Below are 19,287 nucleotides of genomic sequence, written 5' to 3'. Positions count from 1 at the left end.
GTGAGTAGGGTTTACTCAAAGATTTTAATTAAGGTAAATGGAGTTGAATTATATCAAATATTCGATCATTTCACACTAATATGTGAGGCAAGGTAATTTAATCAATCTTTTTTAATAAAATAACGTGATTAAATTATTTAAACTTGATTATCCACAAAAAAATATTGATCTTTTAATTTAAGTTACGATGAATCTAGTTACATAAAAAACTTGGATAATTTACGCGAAAGGTGGCATAGGGTTTAGAGTTTAGTGTTTTTTTAAGAAATTTTAATTAAGTTACGTCCGAATAATTTGGTCAATCTTGACATAAAATACGACCAATCGATCGCTCGATCGATCGTGAAGATTTAATCATTGTTTAGTTATTATTCAAATAGGGTTTAACAGCTTAATCTCTCTACAATGTGCCGATCCAATTAAATGAGATGACTTGATCAGCCCAATCTTTTTGTTTTAGTGCCATTGATCGTGGGCCCACTCTAACCAACGGACCTGATCAAGCGACTGTACGAAGCTCGCCGCAACGGCAACAACTACTACCTACTTAATTCTCTTCGCTGGCCATATCCAACTTTGCCGCCCACATATAGAAAACACAGAGCTCATACCCCGAATGTCGGATTCTCTAGCTTTTATGCCGTTCGCACTCCCTCTTAAAATGCGCTCGCATGTCCAGCAGTGTACCTTGCAGGCTTCCTACCATGCAGCAGCAGAACCCTGGGCTCCCGCCGCCGGCGAGAACAGTCTCCGTTTCGTCCATGGAGGACCCGTCTCCTCGGTCCTATGCATCCGATTCCGCGAGGTGAGTTTCTGAGTTTGTTACTTTGTAGTTTGGGTAGTTATGTTGTATGGTAAAGTGTTTTTTAGTTTCTGAGGTGTTTAGTCCATGCAGTTCCGCTGGTGTGAGAGTGATCTCACTGAGGCATTTGAAGAAACATCTGGGGGACGCCGGAATGTCCGGTCGAGTTGGCTCGTCGGATGGTTTTTCCGACGGATACTCGTCGAATAGTGGCAAGGAAGCCGGACCCGGTTTGAAGAAAGCCCACTCCGGTGTTTCGGATGCCACGAGGCTCCGGAGCTTTGATGTTTATATCGGTCTGCATGGTCGCAAGCTTTCTTTGCTCCGATTCGGGAACTGGGTCCGGGCTGAGTTGGAGCTCCAGGGAGTCTCCTGCTATATGGCTGATCGGAGTCGATTCCATTGTAGCCGGAGCCTTGCTGTGGCAGAGCAGGCCATGGATGAGGCCACGATGGGAGTCGTTATTCTTACAAAGAAATCGTTTTCTGATGGATTCTGCATTCATGAGATAAGGCGGTTCTTGGGTAGGAAAAATCTGATCCCTATTTTCTTTAGTTTAAATGCTGGGGACTGTTCGGTAATGAATATAATCGAGAAGCGAACTGAAGCATGGGTTAAGCATGGGGGAGAGGTTTGGAAGTCCTATGGCGGGGAAGAGAAGGAATGGAGAGAGGCTGTGCATGGACTCTCTCAGATCGATGAGTGGAAGTTGGAAGCCCACCCGAATAACTGGAGAGACTGTGTATTGGAAACTGTTGTTTTACTTGGGAAGAAATTGGGGAAACTTCATGTTATTGAGAAAGTAAATCAGTGGAAGGAGGTTTTGCAAAAGGAGGAGTTTCCATTGAGTCGGAACAGTAATTTTCTGGGGAGAAGGCATGAACTTCTCGAGCTTGAACTTCTTCTCTTCGGTGGTGTGGATGGGAAAGCTAAACTTGACTGCTTTGAAATAAAATCTGATCAATCAATAAGGAACAAATTGGAGGCTGGAGAAGAAAGTGCAAAAGCCAAGAAAGGAAAAGATCCACTGAAGTGGAGGGAAAGTGATCGGGACATTGAGATGGAAGGATTTAAGAATCCTGATAGCAAACCGATAGGAAGTAAAGGAAGGCGTCTGAAGGCATGGAAATCCATGTATGGGAAGGGGGTAGCTGTCGTTTCTGGTGAGTCGGGGATGGGTAAAACTGAGTTGCTGTTGGAATTTGCCTATAGAGTTCGTCAGAGGTATCAAATGGTTCTGTGGATAGGAGGGGAGGCTAGATATATCTGTCAAAACTACCTGAACTTTATGTCTTTCTTGGGTGTAGACATGAGTGTAGAAAACCTGCTGTCTAATGAGAGAAGTAGACCAAGGAGTTTCGAGGAAATGGAGATGGAGGCCATTTTTAAGATGAGGAAGGAACTAATGCGTGACATTCCATTCTTGGTTGTGATTGATAATTTGGAAGTACAAAAGGACTGGTGGGATGGAAGGGATGTTATGGATCTTCTGCCACGTTTTGGTGGGGCTACCCATGTCATTATTTCGACCCGTTTACCGCGTGTTTTGGACCTTGAACCTTTAAGGCTTTCTAGCTTCTTAGGTTCAGAAGCCATGTCATTGATGAACAAGCGACAGAGAGATCTTTCAACTGAAGACAATGAAGCTCTTAGGGTCATTGAAGAAAGCTTACAAGGCCTTACATTAGGTCTTGCTATTGTTGGATATATCCTTAATGAGCTTCCAATAAGTCCAACTGCTCTTCTAAATACCATTAACAGAATGCCTCTCAGGGAATTCACATGGAGTTCCAATGACGGTACAATTTTAAGAGACAATCCATTTCTCATGCGCCTGTTGGAGGTTTGCTTCTCCATATTCAGATTTTCGGACATGGAGCAGAATATGGGAGCGAGGATGCTTTTAGCGAGTGGATGGTTCGCCCCATCTCCAATCCCAGTTTATCTATTGACTTTAGCTGCTGATTGGGTTCAGAAGGAGTATTGCCCAGTCCGGATATGGAGGAAGTTTATTCAGTCTATGACTTGCCGATGTCTTGCATCTGATGATACTCCAGTAGGTGAAGCATCTAATCTGTTGGTGAATATTGGAATGGCAAGAAGTAATGCTCAGCAAGATTCTCTCCATTTTCATGAGATCGTTAAGCTTTACGTCAGAAAAAGAGGAGGATTTGGAGTTGCTCGAGCAGTACTTCGGATGATTATCAATGGGAAATCGGTTCCTATGCAGACTGAGCATATATGGGCTGCTTGTTTTCTGATATTCCAGTTTGGGACCAGTCAAGCTACCACTAAACTCAATACAGTTGAGTTAGTTTCCTTCATTAAACGATTAGCTGTACCTCTAGCATACCAAACATTTACTGACTTCTCGAGGTACAAAGCTGCCCTCATACTCTTACGACTTTGTACTGAAGCATTAGAGGATGTTAGAGGGTCTTTTGTCTCCTCTCTCGAGAGGGGACAAGAGTTGTCTCTTTGCAGCTTGTGTTCATTTTTGTCAAGTTCAAACTTTAACACAGAGCAATATGAGGAACTTGAACTTCTGAAAACAACTCTGCTGGAGCTGAGAGCTAAACTTATGATGAGAGGCGGGGAGTATGGCATCGCGAAAGAGCTGTGCGAGATGGCAATTAGCATCAGATCAGTGCTGTGTGGGACGATGCATCCTGACACCATTTCTCTCCAAGAAATTAAAGCTAAGCTAGTAAACATTCAAACTAGTATATCATGAAGCTGTTAATGTTTTTCATTTTCATTGTAAGGCAAGAGGATATACTCCTACTTGTGTTTCTCTTATAATTTTTTTTTTTAGAAATAGTTGTGTTTTTCTTATATTGTTATACCAATGAAATTTGCATTCATAAAAGTTCATTAAATATTACCGTCTATCAGTGCGGTTCCTTCAGGGCAATACTTCTTTCCTTGTATAACAATGGGGAAGAATTTTTTTAATGGATTTTGTTTCCGAAATTTTTTAGGGATTTTGAAGTAAATCATTTAATGGCCATTATTGTGTATTATATTAGTTGCTTAGAACGCAGGTAACCTTAACTACTAAATTTTACTTTATCTGGTGTCATTGAATATTATGTTTTTAAGTCAGTTTACAGGCAAGCAAATCAAGGAATTTGAATCATAGTCCATGACAAATGATCACAATGGATGGTGAGAAGCTTGTAAATTCTAACTCTTTCCCTAGTTTCCTTTATTGAGCACCAATTACTGCTTTTATTCTACTAATTTTGCTCTTTCTATTTGAAAAAAATTAGTATAATTTGCATGTGTTCTGAAGTCAGTATTGAGGTTAGAACTATTTTTAGTTATCTAAAAGATATATCTATTTTCCTTTTCTAGAAGAAGATACATGTATTTTGCTTGGATTTATTGTCCAATACGATTATTTTTATGCCTCCTCTCTTTGTTAGGGTTTCTGTCTCTGGTGTTCTCATCATTGTTTCTATGCATTAAAGTACAGCTAGTTGTGTTCGATAAAAAGAGCTTTTAAGCTACTTGTAGTCAGATTTTTTAGTTTCAAGTGATTGGTGGTTCTCTGTTTCTACTTCAGTATCAGCAACTTTTCTCTTTTTGAAAATTTTATGTTAGTCAGTTTTCCATTAGTGGTAAATGGAAGCTGAAAGTCTTCTCTCGTTAAATCAGGAAAGGTGCATACTTTGTCATTAACAGCAAAATGTGTTCATTCTTTTTCTTTTGATCCTGTCCAAATTCTTTTGAACCTTGATTTTTATAATATTGTTGGATACTATAGAAAGACTCTCATTTTCAAACTTATGAATATAAAATTGTGTTTTGGTTTTGCAATGGAAGTTATCGGGGTAATTGTCTTTCCCAAATTAACCATGCAGAGGTTAGTAATCTCACATTATGTCTGCATTTTGCCCTCTTGCAATCTGAAATATATGAAGTGTGAAATTTTGATGCTAGCTCAAGTGTTATGAGCTTAATAATTGCTTTCAGCTGATCTGAGAAATACAAGGTTATTTTTAGTTAAATTATGATATGAGACAACATTATGTAACTCTTTTCTCTTTTTTTTTTTGCTTGCTTTATGAAATTTGCCATCAAAGTTGACCAAATGATTTCAGCATGTGTTGTGCCTCTGTTGGCTAGGTGGAATTTTGGTGAATTTAGCCCAAAGAGTTATATTTGTCTGGTCGTCTCAATCTTCCTGTTTTATTTACTTTCTTTGCAGCTTGTAGAACAGCATAATTTTAGGGCTCTCTCTCAAACTGGAGAGAATGGCAATTAACATTAACCTTTAATGATAGCAGTCTTCCTTGGACCTCTGATCTCATAGCAAATTGTGTCCAACAAAACAACTGGCAACTTGAGCCTGAAGAAAAAAGAAGATCAATCACTAAGGGATGCTGGTCGCACATAAATGAATTGTGCTTTATATTCTCTTCTTCACACACAGAAAATCAAGCCATGAACATCATCACTATGGCTGTCATTTCCACCAAAAGCACCTGAGCCATCCCGTTTGCTGAACCGGGAGTCTTACCACCTGGGATTGCTGGTGTGGGTGCGATATTGTTGTGAAGCGAAAATCCAGGGTTCTCTTGTACAGTAATGGTAAGCTTCATCGTTCCAAGCTCACAGTGCTTGTCTACTCCACCTATGTCCCACTTCCTTCCAGGGTGATGATGTCGTTCCCAGTTTCAAGAGGTGTGACATCCGGTGGCGCTGTGCAGCTCTGGAAGGCATCACCATCAGCTTTCAAGACACTGTGACCATGTTTACATTTCTCTGCGAGTCCTTTTTCATTAATAGTTTTAGTACGTCTTTACATTCAAAGAAACATGAACAGGTAAAGATTGAGAGATATGAATGGAAACTGCAGATTGACATAAAAATTTACCTAGTGTATCTCCCGTCGGTCCAAACCGTGTTATTGAAGCCAGTCCTCCATCCGGTCTGGTCTCTGACCATGGCCAGAGAGATGGCAGGTAGGGAAGCCATGGTGATCAGAAAGACAAAAGTCTGCTTAGAAGCCATTGGAGCTTATCAAAGCTGCACACAGTATAAAGCTCTATTACCTCCCAGGGGTCCTCTTCTGCCTCATCTCCGAAGGGTTGCCTCACAACAGAGAGTTCAGGGGGTCCAAAGCCTGCAACAACATTAGACTGGCCTCGAATTTGTCCTTGACCCGAGTAGAAGAAACCAAATTCATTTCAGGAAAGAAGAACCAGTTGTTGTTTGATGTTGATTGGGAAAATGATGAATAGAGACATATGGTTTTGCCTTTTATCTTCTCAGAACTTTTCATTTTATTCGTTGCTGGAGATTCATATTTACTAGTGCCATTTGAAAGTAAATAAAACAGGAATGCATCATCCATCTCTGCACATACGATAATGAACAAACCCTCCCTACGTGCTACAATGGTAATGTATCAAACAAAAGTGTCACATATTATTGATGTTTCTCCTACAACAAAGGAGAAGGGCTACAATTTATTAAAGAAAACTCAATCGTCAAATTTCAAATAAGACCAATCTGAATGATAATTATAGACGTTGAAAACAACTTCCATATAACTATGATAATTCTCTTGTATACATCAAACCATTATGATGGCAAAGCCTAGAGCCACGATTGCCGCAATCGCCTGAAATCCAGATGCGGCGATCCCACTAGCTGAATTGCTTGAACCGGGGCCACCTGGTGTTGCCGGCGGTGAGTCAGGAGTGGCGGCAATGGTGTATACGTTCTGCTTGATTCTCTCATAGGTAAAAACTGCAAGAAACATATTATAAAATATTATATATAAAGAACAGACACTTGAAGAAGAAGCTAAGAAGAAGCTAAGAAGAAGAAGAAGAAGAAGAAGAAGAAGATACCAACTGTATCTCCGATACTAAAATCTTCGCCATTCAAATCAGCTTCATCTCCAACTATAAATTCTCTTGATGCCGAGAAAACCGGATGAACGGCGAGAACAACGACAACAAGTACAAGAAAATATTTCATGCCAGCCATTGGAGCCTGGTTGACTAAGAGAGTAATTAACCTCGAACCTTGCTCCAAATGCTCTCTTATTCGCTTCTGGGCTGAGCATGGCTTGTATTTATATATAGAGAGGCAAAGGAGTAGGCACCTGGTATACCTGTTTGAGAAGAGTACTGACCAGCCGGCCAGGGACAATGAGAGGAGGAACAATGAGATTTGGGCGTGGTGGACGAGAGAAGACTTTCTAACAGCTCAGGAAGATACTCTAAACATTGTTATATAGTAATGTGAAAAATTCCCTAGTTTGGAAGCTTTTGCTGTATCAAGACTGCTTGCAGTTACATTGGGTATTTATATTGGATACGGTGCAGATCGATATGTTTCAAAGTATCGATATTGAACGGCTTTGGAAACTTAATGTGTTTTGTCCGCTTCTTTCATAATTTAAATGACTAACCATTTAAGAAACTTTTTTTTTTCGTCTAATAAATACAAGATCCTTATACTCACTAATGTACGTGATATTACCCTTTAACACTCCCTCTCACGAGTAGGCACGTAGAAAATTTTGAGTGTGGAACGTGGATAATTTTGGGTGGATGTCCACGTATGAGAACTTTGCTCTGATACCATGTTAAATTAGGTCGAAGGCTTTATCATAAAATGACTAGCCACTTAAGAAACCTTTTCCCCAGTTAATAAATATAAGATCTTTAATTTCGTTTTTCTTCCGATACGTTTTGGCTCTGTTCTATGGTGATCATTCTTAGGGGTCCAATCGATCAAATGAATCAGAATCAGATCGGGTTCCTTGTCTGAGTTACAGGCCTGTATAAGCCGAAGAGATACTGTCAGCCTAAAACCCGGCTGACCCAGTTAAATTGTTGAGTTGGGGTTGTAGATTCGTAGCCATCAGACAGTGAAAATGATAAGGGAACGTAATGAGGAGAAAGGAGGAATTCCTCCCCTACCAGCACAAGAAAGAGGGACGGGGCTGCTACTCTTCTCCCTTTTATCAGTCAACAAGGGAAGAAGATCCATCCTCACTAACTATCCTATGGAGAGCGACGATAGAGTCCACCCATTAAAAAAAGGAGGAAAACGGTGGTGGAGAAACCATCTACTGCCGATGGAAAATACTATATATAAATCACAAATTTTCAGTATTCATGCATTACAAAAAAGTCGATATGTCCGAGTGGTTAAGGAGACAGACTTGAAATCTGTTGGGCTTCGCCCGCGCAGGTTCGAACCCTGCTGTCGACGATTTTTATTTTTTTAATAAGTCATTTGATTAGGTCAGATATTTTTAAAATTTAATAATTTGGTTACCCCATTATTTATGTTATTTTTTTTTTAAATCCTTTATAAATTTACTAATTTTTAAACTAAGGTTTTCCAATTCGGATTTGGCCAGAATTGAATCTAGACTCGCCGATTTGAAGGAACGGACTTGACTCCCTCCCTATGACTCGGCTCGCCCGGTCTAAAATGTAATCCAATTAGCCAGAGTCGTAAGTCAAACTCGATGAGTGCGAGGACCATGGTTTAAACTCGGCGAGAAGAAAGAGACTCGGTACAGCAAATACCGAGTTACAAATTCCCACTCCACCATTTGAATTAGTTTCTACTTATCATATAATCCCAATAGAACCATTTTATTCAGAATCGAATTCGTGTACTGTCACTTCTAAGACACTTAATAAAAAAGCACTCGGCAGACAAGGCAGCTTCTCAGTAATACGGTGCATCAGCAGAGGAGCCTCTGGTGCAGGTGGCCACCAAGCTGGTGCCGGAGCGGTGTAGTCCGATCCAGAGGCGGGTGGCGATACAGGGACTGCCCATGGGGCCTCAACTTCATCTGCATCTCCTTTAGATGGCGCCGCCCACGGAGCTGGCATTGGTGACATAGATGCCGGCACTGGTGCCCATGGAGCTGGGGTAGCAGAACTCCAGGGAGCCGGTGCGGGAGGTGAATAATAATCATCTCCGTTCTTGGGTTGGGTTTCGACGGGAGCCGACCATGGAGCCGGCGCTGCTGCTCCCCATTTACGTGGAGTTGCCATTGGTGCCGGCGCTGGTTAGTCTTCTTTCTCAGGTTGATTTTTTACAGGACCAGTCCAAGGAGCCGGTGCAGGTGATACCTCGGAGGCTGCCGGTGATGGAGACGGCGGCAGGTAATCATCCTTGGGAAGAACTGTGATTTTGAGCTTCTGGGAGTAGTAGCTACAGTGATTTGTGACGCCGCAGATGTACCATTTGTTGCCCGGAGTGGCCAAGGAGATCCGATCACTCCCGCTCGTCAAAACGCCATTGTTGGATGACAATGTGCACTGCGCAAATCCAGTCCCGTTTACCTTAACCACACTATGGTACCCTTCTTCGTAGTTGAACACTGCACCCGAAGATCATCATCTCAACAGATTAGTTCAACAGTTTAGGAAATGAAAACTCTGTTTTGAATCTGTATTTATCGTGAATTAACTAGAACATCTCCGACGTAGAGCGTTTTCCCCTCGGCCCAAGCTTCATTATCGACATCGATGCTCCATCCCGAGTCGTCTCCGACGATGAACTCCGTCGCAGAAGCGAAGAAGGCCGGAAAAATTATCAATGCTGCAAGAGCTTCAAAAGCGACTCGGGCTTTGATCTGTGCCATGAGAGAAGCTGCTGTATGATGATTTGCTTCAACGAAGTGTAGATCCCGTTTCCAATTCTGCATTTCTGGGGAGACGAAGAGGGGTATATATGGAGCAGAAACCGGCATTAAGAGGGTACTCAGATTCGTCTGCCGACTGTGTGCTGCGTACGTGTAGCAGCTGCATGCGCCGGCCGATTTTCGTTACAAAACATGGATGGAGAAGAACGACTGTTCATGAATAAATAATTCGAGGACGGACGCTGCTTCCTGCTTTGCTTTGGCTTCCATCGACTCGCCTGCTTTAGCGTAAATACTATTTAAAATAATAATTATTGTTAATCTTAGAAGCTGAGGGGAGAGAATGAGACGTGTTATTCCCCTCTTAACCTTTATTTATAAATATAAAAATATTATAATTACATTAATACCCTTTATCCTAAGAAGTGTAAAAAAAGACAAGAAATAAATGATTTTTACATCAATGCCAATATAAATAAATTACATTTTTTAACAATATTAAAACACTAAAATATATTTCATTGCATATTCACTGCTGAAATATTTGATATTAATAAAAAATAAAAAAAATTAGTTATAAATATGATTTTCTAACTCATCGAATCAATTTTTGATTCGAGTGAGTTGGATCGAATTTTGGATAAATCACCTTGTAGGAAGGAACTGAGTGAGTTGGATCGAATTTTTATTCAACGATATCCTTCGCCTCTTCATCCGAATTTATGTGAATTCTCATGTGTCCTAGTTGAATCTAAATTCTGAATTTTCTGTTTTGCGAGCCATCCTGGCACGTCACGTAGGGTTTATGTTCGCTATAAGCAGGATTTTGCCTCGTCTTCGTCTCCAAGTTACGACAGCCAACGCCTGGAGATTCTCTGAAAAGTGAAGACAATCAGAAGAAAACCAACGATTCGGAGTTCATTTAGAAGGACCCACGACTGAAAACATCATCGCCACACGGGAGCTGTGCCGGTCAGTTGTTTGCAGAGGCGAGAAGAAATTGTTGAAGCCTCGGTGGTTGCAGAGGCTTGGAGACTGAACTTACGGAGATATAACTCGTACAGTAGAGGCTACAGTAGACGGAGGTAAGGTGGGTGGTTGAGTTTGATGTTTACTTGAATCAATTCACTCTTTTATCTCTTCTATCGGTGGACTTTGACGCTCCTCCGCTATTCTGGGTATTGGAAGAGAGTTCTGGGTTGTGGAAACTGTGTGACCGAACCTACAAAAGTGTACTCCTAGTTTTGGTTTTAAAGTCTTGGCTCCTTAAATTGGGTGGTTTCCACATATTGGAGTTTTTTTGGTGGGAAATTCAAGCTTTTCATGCTCGTAGCTTCCACAAGGAATTCTGAATTTCGGCAGGCTTGCGTTTTTCGGCTTGAAATTTTCGTTCTTTTCCTCTTTGATGCATCCCATATTTCTATTTTTTTCTTATGCTGTCTCCAATGAGGTCCACATTATCGTTGGTTTCGAGTGAGTTTCTTGTGTGTTATAGATATTCGTTGTCAGCCGCTACTTTACGTGAAATGTTGTGTTACTTGGTTATGTACAGGAGGAAAGGCTTCAATGTAGATAATTAAAATTTTATTTTCTTACTAGAAATTAAGGATGGGGGAAGAAAAATCACGAAAGGAGAAACGGAAGGAAGCACGATTAGCGACGAAGAGAGAGCGACACCTCTCGTGGATTCAGCACCAGGTAAATTCAATTTCTGGACCAAAGTTAGTTTAGGCGGAAATAACTGTGATTTGTATTTTATTTTATTTTTATAAAATGGGAACATCTGATTACTTTGCAGAAATCTGGCAAGAAAAAGAAAGTTCAGTCAGGTTCAACTTCATCAGCTTCAAAACAACCAATAATCTTGACTAATGATGTTTCTGATGAAGTGACCTATCGAAACAGTGACCAACCAACTAAGAAGTCTAAGAAATCAGATCCTCTGAGCATTAAAAAATCTAGTTCTCAGCCCACTGTTAAAGAGAAGAATAAAAACTTGAAGAGAAAATCAAAAACGAAGTTTGAAGAGTATATTGAAATGGAGACAGGTAGAGGTGTTATCTTTGGAGAGGAGGATTTGGAACTGGAAAGGAAACTTGCAAAGAAGTTAAAGGTGAAAGGTGGAAGACTATGTGGCCTTGATGATGGCCTAAATTCTTTATTTGGTGGGCTCTCTTCAATGATGGAATCTGCCTCAGGTGATGAGACCTTTGAAGCTAAAGGAATTTCTGGAAAGAATAGAGAGGATCAAACTTTAAAGAAAAAGCAAGCTAATAAGAGAAAGGCATCAATGGAATTCGTTAGGGAGGAAAAAGTCATACCAGATGGGTCAGAAGTTGATGAGGAGGAAGTAGAGGATGGCGTTTTCTATGACACATCAGGAGAGGAGTCTGAGCTGGAAGTGAGGGATGAGGTTCTTGCTGACACATCAGAAGGAGAAGCTGAGATGGAATTAGAGGATGAGATTCTAACTGATACATCAGAAGGACAAGCTGAACAGGAAGTAGAGGATGACATTCTAACTGATACATCAGAGAGAAAAACTGAGTATGAACTCAAGGATGAGCTTCTTGCTGACACTTCAGGAGGAGAAGCTGGAAGTGATGTGGGGGTTGAGGTCCAAGCTGACTTGTTCGGTTCTGTGGCTAAAGTGACCGAGGCACCCAAATCAGATGGCATCGGAAAGTATGTTGCTCCTCACATGAGATCACGTAGAGGCAGTGAGTCAGAAGAGTATGCACAGATAAGGCGTCAGGTCAGAGGTATGAGATTTGGTTTCTTTAGACAGTTGCGCTTTGGTGCATTTTTTTCTTAAGGTGTTTCTATTAATCAGTTTTGTATCATCAGATGTAATTGGTTAATTCCAACTGTTGGTTTTCACTAGCTGATGCTGACCTGGTAGAGGGTTGTGTCAGATTGATTAACAGTCCAGAACTTTGCCAAACATTATAAGTTGAATGGAAGCCCATTATTATATGAGTATGTTTGGTAGTAGCCACATAACACTAGAAGTTTATTGTGTGATGTCTTGCTACATACTCCTGCCATAATACTGGACTGCAATGTAGTGAAAGAACAGCAAAAGATGCTGTTGTAATCAGTAACTGATTGTTTGTATTTTCAGGTCTTTTGAACAGGCTTTCTGAATCAAATATTGAATCTATTACAGATGAAATCTCAACAATCTTTCGGGTAATTGGATGCTTTGGTCATTCTTCATTTCTTCATTTTATTTGAGCTTTTCACATAGAATTATAGGAATGCTATAGGAATATTTAAGGCGGCTCTTTGTAAGTTGACTTATGTCATTTTGTGCACAGTCGGTTGTTCGCACTGTCGGTTGTCAAATTGTAGGTGAGGAGGTACTTTCATCTTGCTCTGGAGGACCTCGTGGCAACGAACAGTAAGATCTTCTTTCATCTTTGTTCCTTTCATTTTCCTATTCCCAACTTTGTTTTATAAGTCCTTCTCGATTCCCAAACAATAGCTCTGAAATAGTAGGGCCTGTTACCTCAGTGGCTCAATTTGTTTTGCCTTCTATGGGTCTAAAAAAGCTTGCAGCTGAAACAGTATTCCGAAATTTGATTATTGAAACTACTGTTTTTCTAACTTGATTTTAAGAATTCTTGATGTACTAATGTTCTGAAATTAGTTGTTTACTACTGTCAGAAGAACCTTAGAAAACAAGCAACACCATCTACCTGTAAAATTGAATGCTAAGAACTGGCTCTGAAAAGGAAGTAGTGTATGAATAATTATCAATAAGATTACTGTTTTTCTAACTTGATTTTAGGAATTCTTGATGTACTAATGTTCTGAAATTAGTTGTTTACTACTGTCAGAAGAACCTTAGAAAACAAGCAACACCATCTACTTGTAAAATTGAATACTAAGAACTGGCTCTGAAAAGGTAGTGTATGAATAATTATCAATAAGATTACTGTTTTTCTAACTTTATTTTAGAAATTCTTGATGTAGGAATGTCCTGAAATTAGTTGTTTACTACTGCTGTCAGAAGAACCTTAGAAAACAAGCAACACCATCTACCTGTAAAATTGAATACTAAGAACTGTCTCTGAAAAGGAAGTAGTGTATGAACAATTATCAATAAGATGAAGAGTAAAAGGACTGACATTTCAGTAAGCTTTTCAGTTATTGTTAACTTATCTAGAGTATAACATATAAAATATTGATTTTTTTGAATTCATGGATGCTATTCTCTTTCATCATGCAAGCAATGTCAAGTATCCTACAGCTACTATGGGAACCAGAGGTGTCCTTGCATAGACTGAAGCGATGTTGAATGAGACTCTGGTTATGTTGCTCTTATAAACTATTTCACCTTCATAGTGGATTACTGTAGCGGCGGAAAACAGGATGTAGTCTCACCTTGAGGCGAACCTGTATAAATCTTGTTGTATTTTCATGCTTGCTTTTTTTTTCTTCCTCTACGATTATTATTATTGTTCTCGTTTGTTTGGAATTAAGGCGTCTAATTCCTAATAATGTCGCTCTTGCGTGTGTATATGTGGATGCACAAACATTTCTGTTAATCTTTAACTATCAAAAGTCAATCTCAAGCATTAAGTTGAAAATTTATCTTAATTAATTAAGCTTGTTCTTTAGTCATTTAATTTTGGGTATCTTTTGAGTCAATAGTTTTTCATTATTTGGTGAAGGTATGCTGCTGTTTTCGCTGCTTTTGTAGCTGGGATGACATGTTTAGTTGGGATAGATTTCAGCGCAAAGCTTATGGCATCACTTGCTCAATCTTCTGAGGTACTAGATAGAGGCTGACTTTGCTTTTGCTAGCATTTTGAAATTTATCTCTATTTGTTTTATTTGGTATTTTATTCGTTTAAGCTCTGGTGAAAATATCAGGTCTTCAATTTTCCAAACAAAAAAAGTATTCACACATAGTTGAAGTGTCCAAAGCAAAATGCCACGGAGTTTCTTGTTAATATCTCTCTCTGTTTTGCTTTCAGGACGAATACCGAAAGGAAGATAGTCTTTCCTTGCGTAACCTCACTCTCCTTCTCTCTTATCTATGCATCTTTGGGGTTTGTTCCAGGTTGGTAATGACAGGATCTAGTATATATCACTGCATTTGTATTGTTGTTGTTTATATTTATTAATGTGAAAGAAAAAATTGTTGCAAGATTTGTGAGTATCTGGTTTAGATATATGTTCTGTGCATTTACTCGGTGCAATTTACTCACAGTAGACCTGACTTTATGGTCTCATTTGTTGCTATTAAATATACTTCAACTTATAAATAGTCTTATACAGCATACTGGCAGAAGTTCTTCATTTCTTATAGGGATTTTGATGTGTTTGTGTTCTTGCTTATTTTTAAATGCATATCACGATTGTCATCTGGAGTATAATTTTCTGTTTTCATAGTTCTTCCTTAATCCATGCTCTTTGTTGCATGTGCAGTGACCTATTATATGACTTCCTCTTTGTGTTGAGCCAGCGAATGACAGAATTGGATGTTTCAACAATCTTGACTGTTCTACAGTGTCAGTATTCTCTAGCCGTTTTTCTTGTTTTATGATACTTTTTTACCTTATCATTGGGGTATCCATGCTTCTTTTTGGGATTGCTTTCTCTGCAAATGCTGCTTCTTGCTTATGATGCTTTTGGAGACTTCTCTAATGAGTTTGTATTTATCATATTACAGGCTGTGGGATGAAACTAAGGGGAGATGACCCAGCTGCAATGAAAGATTTTATTCGGAACATACAAAATAGAGTTAATGAGTTAAAAAATTCTCCTGGGAGTACAATAGATGGGCGGCCAAAAATTAATAACAAGAGAGTACGTTGACAGCCTGTGCTTTGTTGTTCCCTTCGGAAGCTCAGTTATGAGGTCATTCTTCGTTGTGCTAATTGTAATATTCCTGCAGATGGAATTCATGCTTGATACCATTTGTGATATCAAAAACAACAAAAGAAGATCAAAAGAAGATCCTGCTCATCATACGCGGATAAAGAAATGGCTGCAGAAGGTGTTCATGTTTCCCAATCTCCTGCACTCATCTCTTGCTTGATACCCTTCTTCTTTCTTCATCTCATTTACTGTGAATACCACTCTTTGCCCTCTTTTCGAGAGGAAAGTTATATTTGGATAGTTTCATTTAAAAACACCTCTTGTCTTCTCACTACCCTGTCTTGTCTTCAGTTGGTGATTTTTCCAACAATCATATGCGCTGAACATTTTATGTTATCTACATGTTCACCTTTTTTGACTTATCCCTTCGGTTTAACCAGTCATCTTTTGCCACATTTTGAAATTTATGAAGCTGCATTAACTGCTAATATTTGAATTCCTCGTTTCATCTATACCTCAGGCACAGTTTCTTCTGCTATACTTGCTGTTATTCTATAAATGCCTTTTTTTTTTTTTTTTGTTTCTATATATGTCTGTTATGAACCGTTTTGAGGCTTCCATTGCAGTTGAGAGTAGAGAATGTTGTACTTCGGGGTCTCAAATGGAGCAAACTTCTGGACCCTCAGAAAAAAGGGCAGTGGTGGTTCTCAGGGGAGGACGTCTCTTCCATGACAATTGACATTGAAGAAGTAGCCAACAAAATCGACAAAGAGGCTGCTGAAGCACAAAAGTTGCTGCAGCTTGCAGCTGCACAAAGAATGAACACAGACTCAAGAAGGGCAATCTTCTGTGTAATCATGAGTGGTGAAGATTATGTTGATGCGTTTGAGAAGGTTTTGAGGTTGGATTTGTCTGGGAAGCAGGTTTGCCTCCAAATCATATCTATAAGGCTTTGTTACTCAATCCTTCTTTTTCCATTTTGCATTCTCACTGTCACACTCTATACAGGATAGAGAAATAATGAGAGTCCTTGTCGAGTGCTGTTTGCAAGAGAAAGTATTCAACAAGTACTACTCAGCACTTGGTTCCAAGCTGTGTAGCCATGACAAGAATCACAAGTTCACTTTACAGGTACCCAGTTAGACTTTGCCCATCTCTTCTCTTCAAATGTGTTGCACATTGCAGATTACCTGTTACTTGATGCCTGTATGAGGGATTCTGAAACTTATTTCTTGTTTTACTATTTTCAGTATTGTTTGTGGGATCACTTCAAGGATCTCGAATCGATGGAGCTAAGAAGGCTGATGAACTTAGCAAGATTCATGACAGAGATGCTGGCCTCTTACTCACTTTCTCTTGCTGTTCTAAAAGCAGTAGATCTGAGCGACCCTACCCAACTCTCTCTGAACAAGATCATGCATTTCAGAATGCTCTTCGAGTTTATTTTTGAGAAGCCAGATCCTCTTGTATGGAACATCTTTAGTCGTATAGCTGCAACACCGGAACTGGAGCCGCTCCGAATGAGTCTTGAGTTCTTCATTAAGCATTATGTTGTGGATGCAAACAAGACCCTCGCAGGAAAATTCAAGCTTACAAAAAAAGCCATGGCCAACATTGCAGGAGTCCTGATGTGATTTCTTCGTCATTCAGGTTTCTGTTATCTTTATTCTTTCATTGTTTATATGTAGCTTGTGTTCGAGTAATATCAATGCTGTTGCAAAAATATAAAACGTTTTATGCCAAGAAATGCCCAGTTCTACAACTATGATTATGAGATCACCTCACACTTGTTCTTTCCATTTCAAAGCTACTATCAACAATGATTATTTGAGGCCTTTAATCAGCTTTATTTAACATCAAGAATTCCAGTATTTAACAATTCACGGTGACAAAATTTTCACAAACCCAAGTTGATGAAAGAATTGCCCAAACTCAGAATAAAACAGATGCTGCTCCCTTCTGCGTTGCTGAAGACGTCAAAACTACCATCTATTTAATATATAAAGAAATGTTGTGTTCTTTCCTTCAGTCCTTGTGGGAATGAGCCTCCATTGGTGACAAAAACTGCTTAGAATATCTCTCAGCCTTCGCACCCGATTTATGATCATAATACTCAACAACTGCAGCTCCAGCCAGTGCGGCCAGAGTAAGTGCTTGAGAATGCAACCTATTAATAACAAAAAGCAAACAGAGGAATTTAGCTCACATTTAATAGGAGCATTCATGATATCCGCAACAATAAGCGACTTGAATAGGTTAAAGACCCAATCTACAGTTGTAGTTTTTCATTCGTGATCAAACAAGTTCAAGCTGGTAATGCCAGTGCATCTTCTTGACAAGGAACAGATGAGGAAAGAGATCAATAGACTCACGAGGCTTCCAAGCAACAATTCCACCAGAAATGGATACTCAGGTTCACAGGTCAACATGGTTGTTTGTTTAGATTATCATCTAAGAATGTTTTACAGCTTCTCCAGTTTAAAGAAAATATAAAGCATCCTCTCCTCTAGGGAATTTCCTACGCCCAATCATATTATCTTCCAAAAAAATCACATAATCTCACCCGTGGACAAGCCAGTATTTTTCAAAAGTCATTTAATGAAGAACACTCACCCTTGTTGAGCCTTTCAAAACTCCAGTTTTAACATAGATAAACTCAAGACAACCAATGTTAATCGATCAGCTAACAGGTCAGTGCCTCAACTCGAACCTCCCAAACCCATCTCAAGAAACTTTTATGCCTGTTAGTTTCAGGAAAACTGGTCCTAAGTTACCATATATAACCTTTTTTTATACAAACGGATTAAACACAAAAAATAGAAATCGATCAGTATGTTTCTTTTCTATTTTTATTTTTGTGCTTCGATAGGAACAAATACTGGTGGCGAGGAGGGTAGGGCAGGGGGAAGGTGCTACAGAGATTAACATTTCAGACTGATCTGCAATTGAAAACAAATAATGATATTTATGTAAGAAGTACCTTGCATGAATAATCTTAACACTGGTTTTCATGTTGGGCTGAGACCAGTTATAAGCAAATGAACCCGCAAGGCCACTAAGCCAGAGGCAACCTTTTGAAACAAACACAATGAAACCACAAAAAATCAGAAACAGATTAACAAAACAGCATAAAGGATATTGATTCTAAAACAAGGTTAAAATCCGGTTGTTAAAGGCATGAAAAAATTGGACTTTGAACTCAGAGATAAAGCAAATATCTCGAACCAAAAGGACGATTATTCACACAAAAGAAAAGAAATGTAAGAAAAAAATTAGCCATCCGAAGAGAGATAAATTCACCAAAATCGTTGGAATTTCACGTCTAAGGAAACTTATGGTTTTCTCCAAATCATTAAGAAACTAACACAACTATTCAAATACAACTCAAATAACGAAGAAACAAAGAGAAACAACTACACCGAATAAACCACTAACAAAAAACCCTAAACAGTAAATTCAGGTCAGGAAAAATAGCGCGTGAACCCGACGAGAGGGAAAAGAAAAAAATGAATCAAATCCTCAAAAAAATCTTGTATTAAAAACAAGAAAACGGGAAGCGTATATGAGAAAACATCAAAGAACGCAAAAACAAACTAACAAAAAGAGAGCACAAATCGAATATGAAAAGAAAGAAGAAATATTGATACAAAATAAAAACAACAAAAAGTAAAACAAAAAATCAAATCAATTTTTTTTATCAAAACATCAAAACTAAAATCATTAAAAACAAGAAGAGAATGTAGCGTAACATCAATCAACGCGAAAACGAATCAGGAACCGCAGCAAAATTCGAAAAATAACAAAGACATGAAAACAACAAGAACCGTATAAGATAAGAAAAATTACCCACTGCACGAAGCTTGTGCTCCACGACCCATTTCCTCATGGATTCAAAACTCGTTTTGTTCTCCGCCATTGTCAGAATTTTTTTTCTTTTTCTTTCTTCGTCTTCACGGAGATATGGAAATAGGTCATGCGCGCTTCGCCGGCGTGAATACGTATATAAATAGCAGCGATTGAT

The 19,287-nt window shown here is 39.2% G+C and overlaps 5 protein-coding genes and 1 non-coding gene across 7 annotated transcripts; 3 read left to right on the top strand and 3 right to left on the bottom strand.

The window, feature by feature from the left end:
* The first annotated feature begins 671 nt into the window (after positions 1-671).
* On the top strand, positions 672-3,536 carry LOC137935514 (uncharacterized). The gene is made up of 2 exons (XM_068780159.1): positions 672-805; positions 896-3,536. Exons 1-2 carry the CDS (start codon positions 672-674, stop codon positions 3,534-3,536), a joined length of 2,775 nt encoding a protein of 924 aa, XP_068636260.1.
* Positions 3,537-5,441: 1,905 nt separating this feature from the next.
* On the bottom strand, positions 5,442-5,821 carry LOC137935513 (blue copper protein 1a-like). The gene is made up of 2 exons (XM_068780158.1): positions 5,685-5,821; positions 5,442-5,607 (listed from the first exon to the last, which is right to left on the bottom strand). Exons 1-2 carry the CDS (start codon positions 5,819-5,821, stop codon positions 5,442-5,444), a joined length of 303 nt encoding a protein of 100 aa, XP_068636259.1.
* Positions 5,822-7,959: 2,138 nt separating this feature from the next.
* TRNAS-UGA (transfer RNA serine (anticodon UGA)) lies at positions 7,960-8,041 on the top strand. Its single transcript has one exon. It is a non-coding gene; the product is annotated as a tRNA-Ser (tRNA).
* An 815-nt stretch (positions 8,042-8,856) lies between these two features.
* On the bottom strand, positions 8,857-9,542 carry LOC137935512 (blue copper protein 1b-like). The gene is made up of 2 exons (XM_068780157.1): positions 9,261-9,542; positions 8,857-9,108 (listed from the first exon to the last, which is right to left on the bottom strand). The coding sequence occupies exons 1-2, from the start codon at positions 9,540-9,542 to the stop codon at positions 8,857-8,859; spliced, it is 534 nt and encodes a 177-aa protein (XP_068636258.1).
* Positions 9,543-10,230: 688 nt separating this feature from the next.
* Positions 10,231-17,092, top strand: LOC137934887 (uncharacterized). Of its 2 annotated transcripts, none has more exons than XM_068779456.1 (13): positions 10,231-10,519; positions 11,034-11,132; positions 11,233-12,196; positions 12,559-12,626; positions 12,755-12,837; positions 14,114-14,213; positions 14,420-14,505; positions 14,874-14,956; positions 15,118-15,254; positions 15,343-15,444; positions 15,893-16,189; positions 16,275-16,397; positions 16,517-17,092. In XM_068779456.1, the coding sequence occupies exons 2-13, from the start codon at positions 11,043-11,045 to the stop codon at positions 16,898-16,900; spliced, it is 2,517 nt and encodes an 838-aa protein (XP_068635557.1). In that variant the 5' UTR covers positions 10,231-10,519; positions 11,034-11,042; the 3' UTR covers positions 16,901-17,092. The 2 variants fall into 2 exon arrangements, with proteins under 2 accessions (XP_068635557.1, XP_068635558.1); XM_068779457.1 differs by having other exon boundaries at positions 10,231-10,524.
* Positions 17,013-19,227, bottom strand: LOC137934888 (uncharacterized). Its single transcript, XM_068779458.1, has 3 exons — positions 19,113-19,227; positions 18,247-18,337; positions 17,013-17,433 (listed from the first exon to the last, which is right to left on the bottom strand). The coding sequence occupies exons 1-3, from the start codon at positions 19,180-19,182 to the stop codon at positions 17,292-17,294; spliced, it is 303 nt and encodes a 100-aa protein (XP_068635559.1). The 5' UTR covers positions 19,183-19,227; the 3' UTR covers positions 17,013-17,291.
* Between the last annotated feature and the right edge of the window lie 60 nt (positions 19,228-19,287).

This window comes from Aristolochia californica, unplaced genomic scaffold (assembly GCF_029961685.1).
Source record: "Aristolochia californica isolate CCGP_79_NKW_82.1479 unplaced genomic scaffold, dmAriCali1.0.hap1 SCAF_6, whole genome shotgun sequence".
In the NCBI taxonomy this organism is placed as follows: Eukaryota; Viridiplantae; Streptophyta; class Magnoliopsida; order Piperales; family Aristolochiaceae; genus Aristolochia; species Aristolochia californica.
Note: the sequence above shows the minus strand (reverse complement) of the source record. Positions and strands in the feature narration are given on the sequence as shown.